At 34.8% G+C, this 17,084-nt stretch overlaps 1 protein-coding gene across 3 annotated transcripts in view; it reads left to right on the forward strand.

The window, feature by feature from the left end:
- The first annotated feature begins 11,992 nt into the window (after nucleotides 1-11,992).
- GABRA1 (gamma-aminobutyric acid type A receptor subunit alpha1) overlaps nucleotides 11,993-17,084 on the forward strand; it is a 52,658-nt gene continuing 47,566 nt past the window's right edge. The window contains exons 1-3 of one of the 3 annotated variants that reach the window (XM_054489399.2): nucleotides 11,993-12,218; nucleotides 12,998-13,229; nucleotides 15,585-15,673. In XM_054489399.2, coding sequence (XP_054345374.1) covers nucleotides 15,600-15,673 — 74 coding nt within the window. In that variant the 5' untranslated portion in view covers nucleotides 11,993-12,218; nucleotides 12,998-13,229; nucleotides 15,585-15,599. Of the gene's footprint in view, nucleotides 12,219-12,813; nucleotides 13,230-13,344; nucleotides 13,414-15,584; nucleotides 15,674-17,084 lie in introns of those variants that run through there. The other 2 variants (XM_054489400.2, XM_054489401.2) reach the window with 2 other exon arrangements.

Raw genomic sequence — 17,084 nt, forward strand, 5'->3', positions numbered from 1 at the left:
GTTAAGTAGCTTGTCTCAGCTCAGTACTTAGCTGAGCCACGTTTGCCTGAAACTGGCCACGTTTGCCTGAAACTGGCCACGTTTGCCTGAAACTGGCCTGTTATAACTCCACTCGGATGTTTCTTTCATTGTGTTTGTGTTGAATGAAAATCTCTCTGCCATCTTTCTGCCCACCCAAGCCTGGAAATTTAGCACATATCTCCACCCTCTACCCTCATTTGATCTCAAGAGATGTAGAAAAATTGCCCACTTTACTGTACCATACTACAGGACTATCAAGTTAATCTTCACTACCTACTCTTCTGAATGGCAAACATATTTAAGCTGAGTGAGAAACAAGATATGCTAACTTTATCCACCAGGACTTAATAGTAAAATGTAATGATCAAAGTTCTAAACTTAGAAGCGTTTCAATAAAATCTTAAAAAATATTATTGATGACTTAACCTGATTCTTTGTTCATTAGACAGAAACCTATGCTCTCAACTCATAGAATATATTAAGGGATGTCCTAAATGTATATTCATATACGGAAAAATTGTTGTATTTCTTTTTAGAATGATATAAAGAAGAGAAACTTTTTTCTTGACCATGAAGTTAACCATTTATGTCTCCAGAAACACTGAATGGATGTGGTACATTATGTACGGGTGAAAACAAAGGAACTTGAGACATTTAAATTTATTCTTCAGTTTAAAAGTTACTCTCCTTGCTGAGGCTGTGTGGGACAAAATATTTGCAAATGAGAGAAAGAGTATCCTTGATGGAATTTTGGAGCTGATTACTTACATAACTGTTGTGCAAAACTATAGAGCCAAATGTAAACATCCTTCGACACAGAGAATAAGAGGGGTTCATTTAACAATGAAGCTGTGAGAATTACACAACTAGTGAAGAGTTCCAAAGTGTAGAGACAGCAAAGTAGACAAAGTACTCTGGTTTCCATAAATATGCTACTAACATGCACAAACATATGTTCCCTACGGTATGTAGAAACACAAAACAATTTCTCCCTGAAACAATAACAACAAAAGAAGCAGAAGCAGCAGAAGACAAAGACAAAGATGAAGATGAAGATGAAGAAGAAGGAAGAAGGAAGAAGAGGAAGGAGAAGAAGAAGAAGGAGAAGGAGAAGGAGAAGAAGGAGGAGGAGGAGGAGGAGGAGGAAAGTCTACATATAAGTAACATTGCAAAAGTGATTTGTTATTTATAATGTGCATTAGACAGTTTTTCTTACTCAAACATATCTCTTTAGTTGACTGACAGTTTCTATTTCCAATCATTTGTTGTTGAATTTACAGTAGACCTCTAAGCATGTTATCTGGAAAAATGTGTAAGATTCTGAACTATTTTATTACTGAAGAGAAGTGTTACTCTTGGATGGCTATATAATTAGGAAGACAAAGAAAGTGAGTATGAGCTTCTAGCACTATGCTTCCACTTCCTTTTCAACTTCTAGAAGTGAATGAAATCGCAACAATTTTGAGAACCCAACTCTTCTTAGGTGATAATTATAACAAACCTGTCTTTGTAAACCTAGAGTTCAGACTTTGGGATTTTAAGCGAACTCTGGGTGGCATTGATTTATGTCTTCTGTATCTAGGAATCTAAATGTCATTATTTTCTTTTTCTTTTGTTATTATTTCCTGAAAAGTTTTTACAAAAGATATATATATATATATATATATATACTCACAAAAAATCATACCATATGTAAAGGATAAAATAGAAAGAGATAATTCATGTCAATAGTTTTACGTATATGAAATGCACATCATTGCATATTCATTTTAGACCTATACTTTATCTTGTATATTATATATATTTTGTAAAATACGAATAATACTATTTAGATCTTTGCTCATTGAATCAGCTAACTGTGAAAATATCTTTTTGCGACAATGGATAAATATATACCTCATTTTTTAAATGCTCATTTAATTTCATGATGTGAACATACCAAAATTTATTCAACTATTTTCCTATTCTCAGACATTTAATATGGCTCTGATTTTAAAAGCATTTGCATTAATCCTACATTAAACTTCCATATGCTTATACTCTGCCACACTTGCATTCAAGTATCTGTAGAATGGATTTCTAGAACTGGGATACTGATTTAAAATTTATATACAGTATATTGATAATTTGATAGCCACGAACAGATTGCCATTTTTACTACCAACAACTCAAATAAATACTGAATAGCATCATTTTTTAAAAAAGTTTTCATTAGTCTGATAACTGTGACATCAAGTTGTTTTAGTTTGCGTTTCTATGATCGCAATTGCAATTGAATATCTTCTCTCATGTTTATTGGCCACTGGTGAAATTTCCTTGTTGACCTGTTGTTTTGTCCTGTGTTCTCATTTTTATGTGCATTATCTGATTTTTTTAAATTGATTTCATTAATGCATAGGATATTTGTAGGTTCCTTCTTTCACCAGTAAATCATTTTTATTTCTATTTGAGGGTGTGAATTTAATTTTAATGTTTTTGTTTACTTGTGTTTTTGTTTTATTTTATTATAATGTCTGTAATCCTTTTCCATGTATTAAATAATAAATTACACTGCTTTAGAAAGCTTCCTTTTCATATACAATTTCTTGATTATGCATGGGTCCTTTCCTGGATTCTTCATTGTGATTATAGCTGTGCAAGTCTTTCTGTGCCAGAATTATTGAGTTTTATTTACTATTTACTATAGCTTCATGTATATTTTTATATCTGGTAAAATCTCTATGCCTTGATTTGATGGTTTTGCTCACATTAACTCCTTCAGAGAACTTCTGGATTGATTTAACTAGTTCTAAAAATAATCTGATCAGTTTATTCAGTGTATTTTTAAAGATGATGTATACAATAAATTTTGGAAACTGCAAGTTAGTGTACACATGTGTAGGTATAAATTCTTCAAATGGGCAGGAGAAAGTTTGCCTGAACAGGCATGTCCTTTTAATATAGTGTGCCGCTCAATGAGGAAATCTCAAATTTGGATTTAGATTTGGAAACTAGATAAAAACAATGATGAGTACAAACGACAGTTACTGAGGCTTCTTCAAATAAAAATGTGATAAAGAAATAACTACTTATATTTTCTAGGAGTCATGTTGATTAAACTGTTATGTAAAATTTTAGTTTTCCTTGACATCTGACATGCTGAACTCTGAGAACTATATTTATTTTTTACATCTGCATTAATATACTTTAATAGAAGAGCAACCTTAGAGTGAAAATTATCTTTCAAAAGGAAAGAATGAGAACAGAATTTGTGACTACAATTTCAAATTTTACAACCACATTTTCTACCTGTACTCATGCATTGTTGTTGTAGAGGAGTTACTGTAAAGTTTATACAAATCTTATACTAAAATGTTCCTCTTTTTCCCTCTACATTTTCCTGGTACTTCACAAGCTCTTATCAGGGGAGATATTAGTTCATCTTTTGTTTTTTGTTTTTTTAATTTTCTTCTGTTTTTATATACTTTTCAGAGTAAATTACACGTTGATTTTAGGAAACATAAGAAGTAGCCCCATCTTGTAATGTTTGTTTGTTTGTTTTTGGAATTAATGGGGCCTTCCATGAGCATATATATGGGAAGCAGATGCCCTTCTATCTGAAAACAGGGCTTGTATTTGAGCCCTCTTTAAGACTCTGACAAAAGCTTTCTGAACCTTGACTAACCTTCCCCAACCATGTTCCTCCAAAGCCACAGGGCAATTCTACTGAATTCGCTGACTTGTTTGGGAGCCTGACAAAATTTTCTCCAGGCACTGAAATCATAATTTAAACATATGGCTGTCAGACTGACTTAGGACTGTTCAATCTGTGAAATAGCTAGTTTTCCTAGAGGTATCAAGTCTCCCAAGGTCATACAAAGAGTAGCTATAGGATTTTAACATAGTTCACAAAACTAATAATGAAGGATAAGAACAGAACATCATTCCAGTTCTTAATTCTCAGCTACTGTTTCTAAGTTTTGACTTTATTTCACTTTGATAGTTTAGAAAAAGTACAAACTTTTAACTCAAATTGGTCTATATAGAAATTATAAAACAAAACAAAATGTTTTGTTTTGTCTTCAATGCAATCATAGTTGATTTTTGTGTTTAATTTGAATTTAAGAACATTGATATGATTCACTTGATTCATAATAGAGTGAATTTGCTTGCTAGAATATTCTAAAAAATAAATAGAACAAAAATATGGTATAAAAATGAGCCTCTATGATAGCAATCCCTGATTCTTTCTTTGTCTAGTAAAAGTTGCTTTTCATTTCAGAATTTGCTGAATCCAAACGACATGGCTTCTTTTTCGGTATTCCTTTCTGATGTTTTGTAAATTGCTTTTTGCTTCAGTAATACCTACTCCAGTTGTTAATAAACATGTAAAACATGGCAAGCATAGGTTAGTTTCCTTTAATTTCTTATTGATTGTTTTTCATTCCATTTGTTTTGAATTCCATTTTATTTGATTTGAATTTTAAAACCTTCCCTTCCTCCCTTTCTCCCTCCCTCCTTTCTTTCTTTCTTTCCTTCCTTCCTTCCTTCTTTCCTTCCTTCGTGCCTGCCTGCCTGCTTGCTTTCTTTCTTTTTCTTTCTTTCCTTCTTTCTTTCTTTCCTTCTCTCTTTCTTTCTTTCTCTATCTTTCCTTCCTTTCTTTCTTTCTTTCCTTCCTTCCTTCTTTCCTTCCCTTCCTCCCTTTCTTTCTTTCTTCCTTTCTTTCTTTCTTTATCTTTCCTTTCTTTCCGTCTTTCCTTTCTTTCTTTCTCTCTTTCTCTCTTTCTTCCTTTCTTCGTTTCTCTAAACCTTATTGTCTTGTTAGTAAAAATACTTTAGCAGAAGTTGGATGGAGAAAGAATATTTTTCTTCCTGTTGTGGTGCTAAGGTTGAGTTTAACAATAGCTTGGGCCTTAAGCATTTTGTCTTTGGTCCTACCGCCTGCTGAGTTGAGTTTCTCTAAAATAATGAATTCACTTTCCTTGTAAATGCCAATTCTTCCTTGCTTCAGGCCTCAACCATATGATGAAAAAAATACAAGTGGTCAGTCTGGTATTTGATAAATTTTGGCTGAGTTTGAGTGTGGTGGTTCAACTGCAAAGCCTCAAATGAATTGGTTGCCATAGGCAAAAATCTTAATTTTATTATTCAAAAAGCTAAGAATTATACTAGAAAAAGTTACTTGTTATCATAGACTGTTACACTGTAATGCTTGTGTTAACAATAATCATACTTATCAATTGTTGAGAATATTTTAATTTGCTAACTACTTTACAGGTATTATTTCATGAATATTCCATGTAAAATGAAATTATTAAATCTCTATTACAAATAAAGATACTAAAGTTCAAAGAAGTGGCCCAACTTAACATCTGTAAATAATCTACCTAGAAAAAAAGAAGGACAGTTTTGCTTCCAAATTTCTTTTTTTAATACTACATTAGGCAGCTTTCCTAAAAAAAATATATATATATATTTTTTTGCTTTTTTTTTGAGACGAAGTTTCCCTTTTGTGGCCCAGGCTGGAGTGCAATGGTGAGATCTTGGCTCACTGCAACCTCCACCTCCCAGGTTCAAGCAATTCTCCTGGCTCAGCCTTCTGAGTAGCTGAGATTACAGGCATGTGCCACCATGCTTGGCTAATTTTTATATTTTTAGTAGAGGTGGATTTTCGCCATGTTGGCCAGGCTGGTCTTGAACTCCTGACCTCAAGTGATCCACCCACCTAAGCCAGCCAAAGTGCTGGGATTACAGGTGTGAGCCACTGCACCTGGCCTGAATATTTAATTATTAATAATTCATAATAACTACATTTCATTGCTGCAGATATTTGTGATCAGAAACAGTATCAACAGCCTCTCATTACAGTTATACTCCCAGGCTATGTGGAGGGATTTACCTTCACTGCCTTATAATCAGGAACTTCTGGAAGCCACAAAATCTATTTCTACATTCAAATCCAGATTCTGACTTATAAGCCATGTGTCTTTAGAAAAGTCTATTAATCTTATTGAACATAGGTTCCCTATCTGTAAACAGCACCTTTATAAGAATGCAATTACAAATATTATGTGGGATACAAGCCACAACGACAACAACAACAAAACTAGTAGGGTGTCAGGTATATTATAGCTACTAAATAATAACTAAACTTTTTTTATGAGGAAGGGACTGTTATTTGGGAGTTATTTTTTCTCTTTCCTTAAATAAAATTTAAAGGTGGCCAACTTTATGTTGAAATTCCAATGTTGAATGTGGTTAGTCACAAGCAGAAAAACCCACTCAATTCTTACTTATTTATTTATTTTTTCTTTTCTTTTTTTTTTTTTTTTTTTTGAGACAATCTTTCTTGCTCTGTCACCCAGGCTGGAGTGAAGTGACGTGATCTCGGCTCACTGCAACCTCCACCTCCCAGGTTCAAGTGATTCTCCTGCTTCAGTCTCCTGAGTAGATGGGATTACCGGCATGTGCCACCACGCCTAGCTAATTTTTGTATTTTTTGTAGAGACAGGTTTTCACCATGTTGGCCAGGCTGGTCTTGAACATCTATTTATTCATCCAGAGCATGCTTTCTGGGCCAAATCCCAAGTTTTCATAGGGGTCAGTCCACATTTCTGAGATTTGTATGAGCTTATCATTGATATATAATTACTGAAATGTGAATATTACTCATTTTTAAAACTCTTGATTTCTCCCTACCAAAGCGGACACTCTCTCTCTCTGTCTCTCTCTCTCTCTCTCTCTCTCTGTCAAAGTTTATTTAGGTCAAAAGAGAGAGAGAGAGATTGGAGAGAGGTAAAGATATCAGTATCAATTTAGAAGTATAGATATCAATATTGATATAGAGATATGGATATTGATAACTAGGATAGTGTTTATATAGCTATAGACAAATAGATATCTATATCTATATTTACATATCTATATCTCTCTATATGTATACATAGAGAGAGGGAAGGGAGAGGCTATGAAATTTTCTCTACAGAGAAATCTTGGTGTATGTTATTATAAGCAAAATTGGAAATGGGTTAGGTTAAGAGAGATGCTTTTGTGTAGTTGTAAATTATAGTAAAAATATAATTACATCCATTTTCTACATTTAACACAAGGGCACTAGTTATGTCTGGAGATATTTATGTACAGCCATAACAAAAGTGCATCTATATCCACAAATTTGTTTTTATTTCATTCCACACAACACAATTATTATAAACATCAAGAATTGGGAGCTATTGAACAGACGGTGTATTAGTGTCTTAATTCTTGATCTTTATTCTAGTAAATCCTTCCATTTCATATCCTTTCCACAAATCCTATGGCCATTCAGGGCATGATGAATGATTTTTTAAATGCTGCTTTAATGTTGATGTCATTTTTTTGTGTTTTATGATTTCAAACAAATATGTAAATGCAGCTGTCCAGCAGGATAATGATACCACATTAAACTCTTCAAATATTTCAACTAGACATATCCTAACATGCCAGCAAGTTGTGAATAAGCTGAATGCAGTTTCTTGCTACAAACATGCCTAATGGTTTTCATTATTTGTGATATATAATCTCTCTAAGTTGATTCTCTCACTTAGATCTATGTTTCTTTCTGCATGATAGACACTTAGTCGTTGTTACTGATTGAATATGTATTCATTCTGTTAACTTTAACAAAGAAAAACATAAGTAAACATACATTCTTATGGTTTAAAAGGAGTTTACATATAGACTATGTGTGTGCATATATTTATGCACTTTAATTTTACCAAAGGAGACACATAAACATCCTGAATGCCTGGTTTTAGCTAAAAATTTTTTTTAAATTGCATGTTTCCTCAATCAAGTTATATGGGATACAGCATTTTAAAGTATTTAATCTAGAGAGTTGTGACAGCATTTTAATAAATTATATTTATTTTCTTACCTCCCTCCTGACTTACATTAGTCATCGTGTTACCAATTTTATTTGGAGAGTCAAAAAATTCTTCTTCAAGGATTTCAAAAATAATTTATATGTTATTTGAACTTTTAAAATAAATAATTGTTTCTAATTATCAGCTTATTATCATTTTTCCTAACGCTGAATAAATCTGCATTTACCTTCTTGGGTTGATGGGTTAGACATCTGTGAAAAGAAAAGTCTTTGAAAGAAAATGGGTGAATCTGGGTTACATTTGAGTTGCTGATAAACTGAAAACTGCCAAAAGAGGAAAATTGGATAGTGCCCTGCTTACATAACTGTTAAATAGACTCTGATTCTCACATACATATTTTTATTCCTGATGAGTATTTGTTGCATCTTATGGAAAAATAATGTAAATGTATCTTTTGGGAAGCCTGTGGTTGACTGTACTAGCTATGGTTCGAACATTTGCTGTGGTTGGCTATATCCTGTATTATATTCTCTTCAAATGTTCCTGGTTTAACATGTATGTAAAATACTCTATGCCCAAGGCCCATGTAGTGAAAATTTCCCCGACTCAACATCTTAAAAATAAAAACATGGGCCTAGGATTAAGATGGCACAGGAGCTAGTTTTTCCCACTACCTGTCTAAGTGATAATTTTATTTCAACAGTATGCAAAATGTTGACAATACTATCAGTATTATTAGTTATTTAAACACGCTGTAGATAATGCACTAAAATGCAGAGAAAAGAATAATTTTATGGCAAGAAAAAAGAGAGGAAAATTGGCATTCATTAGATGTCTATTAGGTGTCACACAAGAGGGCTATCTGATTCACACTTGTTTTCCTATGTGATGCCACCACCAGCTTATAAGATATCATTACTTCATTTGAAAACTTCGGAAAAGTTCAGCAATGTGCCCATGGCCTTACAGTTCTGAAACATCTGTGACTTCAAGTATATATTCATGCATAATCATTTACTGTGCCATGCTAACCTGGGTTCTATTTCTGTAAAGATCATGTGAAAAATTACGTAAGGTTTGTGACCTGTCATAGTGGTTGGGGCAAACAATCTCTAAGTTCCACTAGAGTGCCAAACACTTATGACTCAAATATACATAAATTTTGTTTTTGCTATGTTTACCATGTTTCTCTGTATGCTGAAATACCAAACGAGACTTCCAGCCTGGGAAATACAATTTGTCTAAATAACCCAGAAGACAAAGATGTCTAGATTAAGGTACAAAAAAATAACCTATTACTTAAACCACATTTATTTTCTTTCACTCCTACTGAGCTATTATTTCAATGTCATTTATAAAAGAAGAGACATCCCTCTGGATATGCTAGTATAGTCAATTAAACATGGTGGTCTGTATTATATACAGACGAATTAGAAAAGTGGGACTACTTAAATGAGTGTAATGAAATATTCCATATAAATATTCATATATATAATGTATAATGTTAAAACACAATTTCATTGTATATATCTGAGCCATTGAAATACACTTTAAAAGATCAATTTGTTCTGAGTTTCAACGAAAGTTTATTTGATATTTTATTATTTTTACTTATTTCTTTTCCTTCACCCTACATTATTTTGTAAACGATAAAAAGACACACTGAATAAATGAGAACACTCTTGCTATTTTTTTCTCATTTTGTTCACATTTAGTTAAAGAAAGTAAAAACATTTCTCTGTTGAATAGAATCAGCACCACTTCATCAATTAGGTCAGGGCTTCCTGCCATTTAAAATTGACAGGAAAAGCAAAATGTACCAGACTGCAGCATTGGAGATAGAGTTATTAGGCATCCCTAGGATCCCTGGTTCTAGATTCGACCTCAAATTCTTTCTGCCAAGACTTTGTAACTGCTCGGAGGGTCTTGGCCACCAGCCTCATGAGACAAAAGAAAAGTAGCTTAAATCTCTGAAATACTAAAGTAAGCCTGATTCTATGTTGCAGTTGGATGTCCTGGATCATCAAAATAAAACTCTTGCCATGAATAAATAATAATAAATATTCAGAGATGAGTTTTATGTGACTGATATACAGATGGTCAAGCATGGATATAAAATGAATGAAAAAGATTTTACTATGAGCTCACAGTCTCACAGTAAGGAAAGAGAGTAATGTAGAAGTGTGGTTAAGAGAATAGGCTCTGAAGTCAGAGCATTTGGATTTGCATTTTAGTGTGGATATTCACTAGCTGTGTGACCTTAGGCAAGTCTTTTGATCTCTCTAGTCTAGAATTTACTGAATGATTTGTGTAACAGAAATATTAAGACCATCTCTCATAGAGACTCATTTTGAGAATCAAATTGAATTATTATGAAAATTACTTTTCACATTACTTGGCACCAAGTAAACATCTAAGAATATTAAACACCATAGTTATTACCATTTAAAAAAACTGACATCATTATATGCACACATAGTTTGAAGTGGTTTATTCTGGCTAAAGCAAAACACAAGAATATCAAAAATTATATAAAATATTTAATATAAAAACACAATATAAAGTAAGTATTTTCTTGTCATTAATTTATTATATTTTATGGTAGTATGTGCATATATTAATGACATCTCAGATGGAACACAGTAAACACACCCATAATTAGAGTATCAATTGATGTTTTGGAGTATTAAAGTATCAATATTTTTAAACACTCACAATTTATGAAAAATATAGATGTCTTAAAGCAAATTACATGTATGTGTGTATGTATACATACATGCATATATATATTTCAAGCTGATATTCATAGAGAATCATCTAGTAAAATCTACCTTGTGAGTATTGTATTTTAAAGAGAGAATCATAGTATAGGTATTTCCATTTCCATATACACACTATAGCCCCCAAATTATTTAATATTTATTTCTTTAAATGTATGAAAATGCTGTGCAATTGTATCCTGTTTCATAGTCACATAAATTTTTTTAATCTGAAGCAGAATGTAATTGGCATTGCTCTGAGACTATTGTTCACATGATGAAGCTTCAGTGAAGCTTCAGTGTTTGCAAAATCAAAATCAGTAGAGTGATTTGGTTGTGCTTCATTAGATAAAGTATATAAATTTATTTTCAGTTTGTAGAAGATTGTAAAAGGACCTGCAACAGTTTAGCCAGGAGAACACTAGAAATTCAGATTTTTATAACTGTTGACTTTCATTAAAACAAGACAAAACTGTGGAATTGCATTGTAGATGAAATAAAAGAATAATGTTTTCTAATCGTTAACTCGGGATTTCATTATTAATTATAAATCTCATTAAATTCAGTTTTATTCTCAAAACCGCTCAATAAATCAATTAATCAATGGATAAGTAAATAAAAATTGGGTAATGACACATAGGGAAGCTGTGATGTTTCTTCAGCGAATATCTTTAAGAATACATTGGCATTTATTATATCTGAACATAACAGGCAATTAACTACTGCTCAGAAACAGGGCTATCTTAACATAATCTTCAAATCTCTCTTCCGAAAGTTTATCTCTAAAATCACTTCCCAGTTGACACTTGACCACAAAACTCAGAAGGTAACCAAGCCCAACCGCTAACGTGGTCTTTAATTTTATAGTCCTTATTATTGCAATCACCTTATTTAAGTTTTAATCATTAAGCTGATTGCATTGCTGCACAAGGTCAAGAAGCACTTGTAGAATCAGAAACCCCAAAGTGGTTATGGACTGGCTACTCAGATTTTTTTCTTCACTTGCTCAGGCTCCGCCCCATCTGAAACGTCTTCCCTGCTAGGAACTCACTAGGAGAAAATGACCAGTGAGCTTATCAAAGCTCAGACCTTATCCACCAGAAGCATTGCATGGGGCACCTCACCTTTTCAGCACCTCCTGCCATAACTGGACGAAAGTGCTGAAGGGACAGCTCCCAGTGATTTAGGTCTTAGTAAGCGCTCCCCGGAAGACAGCACCCATCCCCTCTCTGCTACAAACAGCCATTCACAAAATCCGAGGAGGAAACCAAGTCATCCCTGATTCCTTGGAAATTTAGTTAGACTGATGTTGAAACACACCCCCCTTTCCTAGTGTATAATTATTTGTGGGTGGTGAGCTACCAGGGAGGGTAACAGAAGAGGCCGGAGAAGAGGGGGAAAAAAGTAGATGCGGATTTCGTCCTGACTTCTAAAAATTCCTCCTCTCCCTCTCCCATTTTCCTAATCCGAGAATGATGGAGCTCGAGGCAAAGGAATGATTCCGGAAATGGAGATATGATTCTCAAACCTAGAAATGATCGGAGTGATTTATTACTTAAATTTTCTTCGTCCAGGAACCCAGCACAATTCAGAGGTAACGGCGCTTGCGTTTTCTCCATGATAACATAGACAAACAGTTGCCTCCAAAGGTAAAAACCCGGTTCCAGAGGGTGTTCTTGCTGTCCTCTAAGCTACAGAAGAAGGTGGGGTGGAAAGCGCTCCCAACCTGAGAAAGTGCGAAAGACTCTCTAAATCCAGTAGCCAATTTCCTACCTGCCAGAACTCTTTCCTACCATCCGTCACCATTCGTGACTCTGCAAGACACGGGGACTTAGACATATGTGTGGGAGTGTGTGTGTGAGGGAGAGAGGCGAGACGAGTGCTCTCGCCACACGTGTAACCCTGCATCTCCCTGTTTCAGAGCTTGCGTTCATTCATATGCAGGCAGTGGTTTAATATTTGATCAAAGGTAGAATAGTTGCACTAAATAGTTGTATTTTTAATGGGCTCACCTTAAAATCGGGTGTTCATAAATTGCAACTGTGAAAAGACTCTAAGTGCAGTCCGTATGTCTCTCACCCTTTCTACCCTTCCCTCCCCCATTGCCGCTCCCCCCAAAAAGAGAAGCTTGCAGCAGATTGTAGAAGGATTTGAGCCTGCAGCTAGAGAGAAGGGGATTAGGGCCAGAGTGGTGCAAGTTAAATTGTGCTGCATATAAAAAATGGGCGGATTGGTCTCCAGATCCAGAGGCTGGTACCACCTTCCTTTCTAAAATAAAATCTCTCTGGCATGAAGTCACCGCCTATTTCACATCCGGTTTGCCCTGGGACGTATTACTACTGTCTTGGTAAAGAGAAATCTTTTGTTGTATAGCTGCAGATTGGATATTGGGAAGCAAATTTGGGTGTGAAATCTTTAGCAAAGGAGCACGCAGAGTCCATGATGGCTCAGACCAAGTGAGTGAGAGGCAGAGCGAGGACGCCCCTCTGCTCCGGCGCGCCCGGACTCGGACTCGCAGACTCGCGCTGGCTCCAGTCTCTCCACGATTCTCTCTCCCAGACTTTTCCCCGGTCTTAAGAGATCCTGTGTCCAGAGGGGGCCTTAGGTAAGTGCGACTTTGGACCACGATACACAGACAGAGCTTTGAACGTGGCTTTTCCTAGCTGGAGAGACAGGAATGTTATAGTCGGGGGGGCGGGGGGAGATGGGGGGGGGAGAGAGAGAGAGAAGAAGGAGAGAGAGCGAGCGAGCAAGAGAGCGAGCAGGACAGGAGCCTGATCCCACAGCAGGTAGAAACAACGAAATGTTTTTCTTTCAGGGTGAAACCGCAGCAATATAAGAGCATTATTTTTTTTTTCCGCTGTCTTTCTTCTTTTCTTCTCCTCTTTCTTAGGCATATTTGAATGTATTCCGCAGGGTGGGTGGTGGCATGTTGTTTTGGTCTTTATTTATTTATTTATTTATTTGCAAGGGGGGGCTGGGGTGAGTTGGGGAGGGGCGTCGGGGGCCATCATCTAAAGTTAAGACGCTGGGACGGAAAACCTGTCTCACTGTTCCATCATCCTAGGGAAGGCACGCTCTTGTCCTGGCTGCAAAATCGCCTGTTTTCCCCTTTCCAGTGGACGCTGGTGAAATGCCCTCTGGTGTAGGGGTCTTTCCCATTCTGAACACGAAAACTCAACTTAGTCTTTGATATAGGTGGCATGGGATGGTAACGTTTGGAGTGTGTGTCTGGGGGAGGGGGAGGATGAAGGTAGAAAGTGGTAAGACTGCAGCTTTGCCTTTCTTTTAAACTATTATGTTTGTATTTGCAAGAAACTTTCTTAACAACTGAAGTGCCATGATAGGTTTGTTTTTCTCTTTTAAAAATGTCAGAAGAGGGCAAAAAGCTATGGTGCCTTGTCAAAGGGTTTTGCTGTGTTTTGTTTACCCATTCAGATATTCAATCTTTTTAAAAAGATCAACAAAAATTAATAGGGCTAAGAAAAGTTGTTTTTCCCTTGTAACAAACGATGAAGATTAGTAAAAGGGTAAATTAAAATTTTGCAATTTAGATGTAGCATTTTAACATAATATTTATCCAAGATTTCTTGTCATAGTCAACTAATGTGTTTCAAAACCAGTCACTAAATTACTAAATTAAGGAAAAGCTATGATGAGGCTCAGAGTTCTTATCTCTAGACAATTTTACTCTAAACATATTATGTTTCATTGCTTACATGCCTGTTTGTAATGGTTTTTAGTGATTTAAATGATTTCCCGAGAGTGCAGAAAGCATTTTGTAGATGTATTTAAAGGCATACCGCATTAAACTATAGAGGGTTTAATGAAAAAGAAGCTTTAAAAGATTGCAGTCTATTAATCACTTACCCTACAAAGAAATATAGGTTAAATACTTTTAACATTCCTTATATTATGACTGGAATTAATTATAGCACATTAAAATGTTACCATAGCTGCTCCTTATCCAGGTAGTGCATTGAATTTCGAAAACTGACTCCACACATAGACTATATACATTTTTAACTCTCTAAGCTTTCTGTACTCTTCCAGTTCTCCAACATTCCACTACCAAGTCTAAATTCAACAATCAGATGGTGATTGATTTCACTTTACCTAAGAGGTAGAAAAGATCCCTTTATTCATGCAAAGCAAAGCACTCCAGCTTCCATCTGTTTGAGATGAAACATTTTCTAGCAGCAACCTGGCAGAATTTGAGAGGGCTTGAAAGATATGTGTGGGCATGTTTGTGTGCATTTGTGTGTGTGTGTGGTTTGTATGTGAGAGAGATCAGCACATGGCTTGACTGTAAAGTGTGTCCTTTAGCTTCACAGAAACATTAGGAAGCATATTTAACAAAGCAGTCACAGGAACAGAATAAAAGCACGACTCCGGCATTCAACAGTGTGTTTCCTATGTTTTTAAATAGAAATAAATACAGTTGCTTCTGAAATCAAGGTACCTGCCGAATTCAAAGAGGAATTCAGCCATCACAACATGTTAACCTGTCCCATCCAATCCCTAAATATATTTTTCCTGTTAGAGACACCAGCTTAAAAATTTTAATGCACAGTTCACTGTGGAAACTGAAATCATAAAGGTCCAAATTTTTAGATGATAGACAACAAGAAGAGAATAAACCAAACTATATTCTAAATAGAAAACCTAGAGATAAACAACTCACAGTTTTTATGTTGAGCAATACTGTCACCTGAAAGCGTTTCAACTTGTATTCTTTTACAGGAGAATAAGGACACTGATATATTTCTGAATGGAGAAATGGAAGGGAAAGTGGAGAATGGATGGTCCAGGTTTCCATTGCTTCCAATGAGGTGTCAAATCCCAGTGAGGTCATTTCCTGACTTCAAAGCATTCATCTAAATTGCCTCAGTCAGCCCTGGTGGATATAACCTGATGTTTCTTGCTAGAGACATTGATCTCTACTTATTCTACTTTTCAGCTGCTCCAGCCCGCGATGAGGAAAAGTCCAGGTCTGTCTGACTGTCTTTGGGCCTGGATCCTCCTTCTGAGCACATTGACTGGAAGAAGGTGGGGACACTTTTTTAAAAATCTGCATGAAAATTTCTGTAACTTTTCATTTATTTTATCGGGGGAAGAAAATTGTCCTCAAATGAATTTATGACTAAGGGAATTCAGAAAACTTAACTGCAATGATTTCCAGCTAAGAATAAAGAGGAGCAGTATGAAAAAAAACATTATATTTGCATGTTAGTTAGAATACAATTAACAAGCCGTTGTTAAGACATGTATTAATTCAACATTAAAGTCTTAGATTGAACTTTTCACTGTTCAGCTGGAACTGAACAAAACATGCGGTTTCCTAATTCATAGAAAAAGTTACCCCAATTAGTGGTTGCATACTGTGTAACCTGATTTTGCAACAAGAAAATTTCTAGCCTATTGTAAAGATCATAGAGTAACTTTCGTATTTATAGAAATGGAAAGTTTTAAATAATATCTGTAATTCAAAAATCATGTCTCTCTAAATGCATGTGCATATCATGTTTTGAAATCGTTATCTATATAACTAATAAAAGTGGACTATATGAGACAAATATTTAAGAACTTTGGTAAAATCAAATTTCCCTATTAAAAAAACAATTACTAATTGTTTATAAAGCTTAATCATAGTCAAAATATGTTCTAATGATCCAATCAAGCATGTGAAATTGATATAATAGAAACTATTTACATGACTAAATATTACAGATTTTTCTTTATCTGCTTTTGCATTTCTTGTGTAGCCTATTCCTGTGGCTCATACGAAAGTCAGATATATAATAAAAACATGAGTTTATTCAAAATGTAATGTCAACTGAACTCTTAAGAGTTAAGACAGGGAGATGGAATAGTCTGGAAAGACATGAATTTAGGAAGATTTATTTTAATTCAGAAGTTGTCTGTTGTTGTTTTTTTGCTATTGTGTATGGTAAACACTGACAGACAGGAATTATTATCAGATATCCTTAATGAGAGAAGTTAAATGTCTTTACTGCTTTTGAAAAATTTTATGAAGTGTTACTATTGCAATGACCTGTAGATGGAGTTAGTGCACAGTGTTTTATTATATAGTGGTTCATATGGAATCAAAATCAGGTACTGTAACTGGCATTTCTCTTCAAAATATATATTCAGTTTAGGAAACACTACATTGGGATGAGTATTTAATACAAAATGAATAAGCATCTTATCCGTAGGGTTTTTTTCTGGCAATTAAAACTTGACATAGTAAGTTAGAAGTAAAGATGAAATGTTGTTAAAAAAATCACATAAAAGAAAGATTTCCATTCCAGTTGGGAAAGCAGAACTGATTTTGGGGAAAAGGCAGTGGTCTCTTTGGGTATCTGTATTCCAATGCAAACAATTGGTGAAAACATTTGTAAGATAAAACCAGGAAGAAAAGCATTTTCTGAATTTTATATAAGCTGTAAAAACTTAG

Source organism: Pongo pygmaeus, chromosome 4, assembly GCF_028885625.2.
Source record: "Pongo pygmaeus isolate AG05252 chromosome 4, NHGRI_mPonPyg2-v2.0_pri, whole genome shotgun sequence".
Lineage (NCBI taxonomy): Eukaryota > Metazoa > Chordata > Mammalia > Primates > Hominidae > Pongo > Pongo pygmaeus.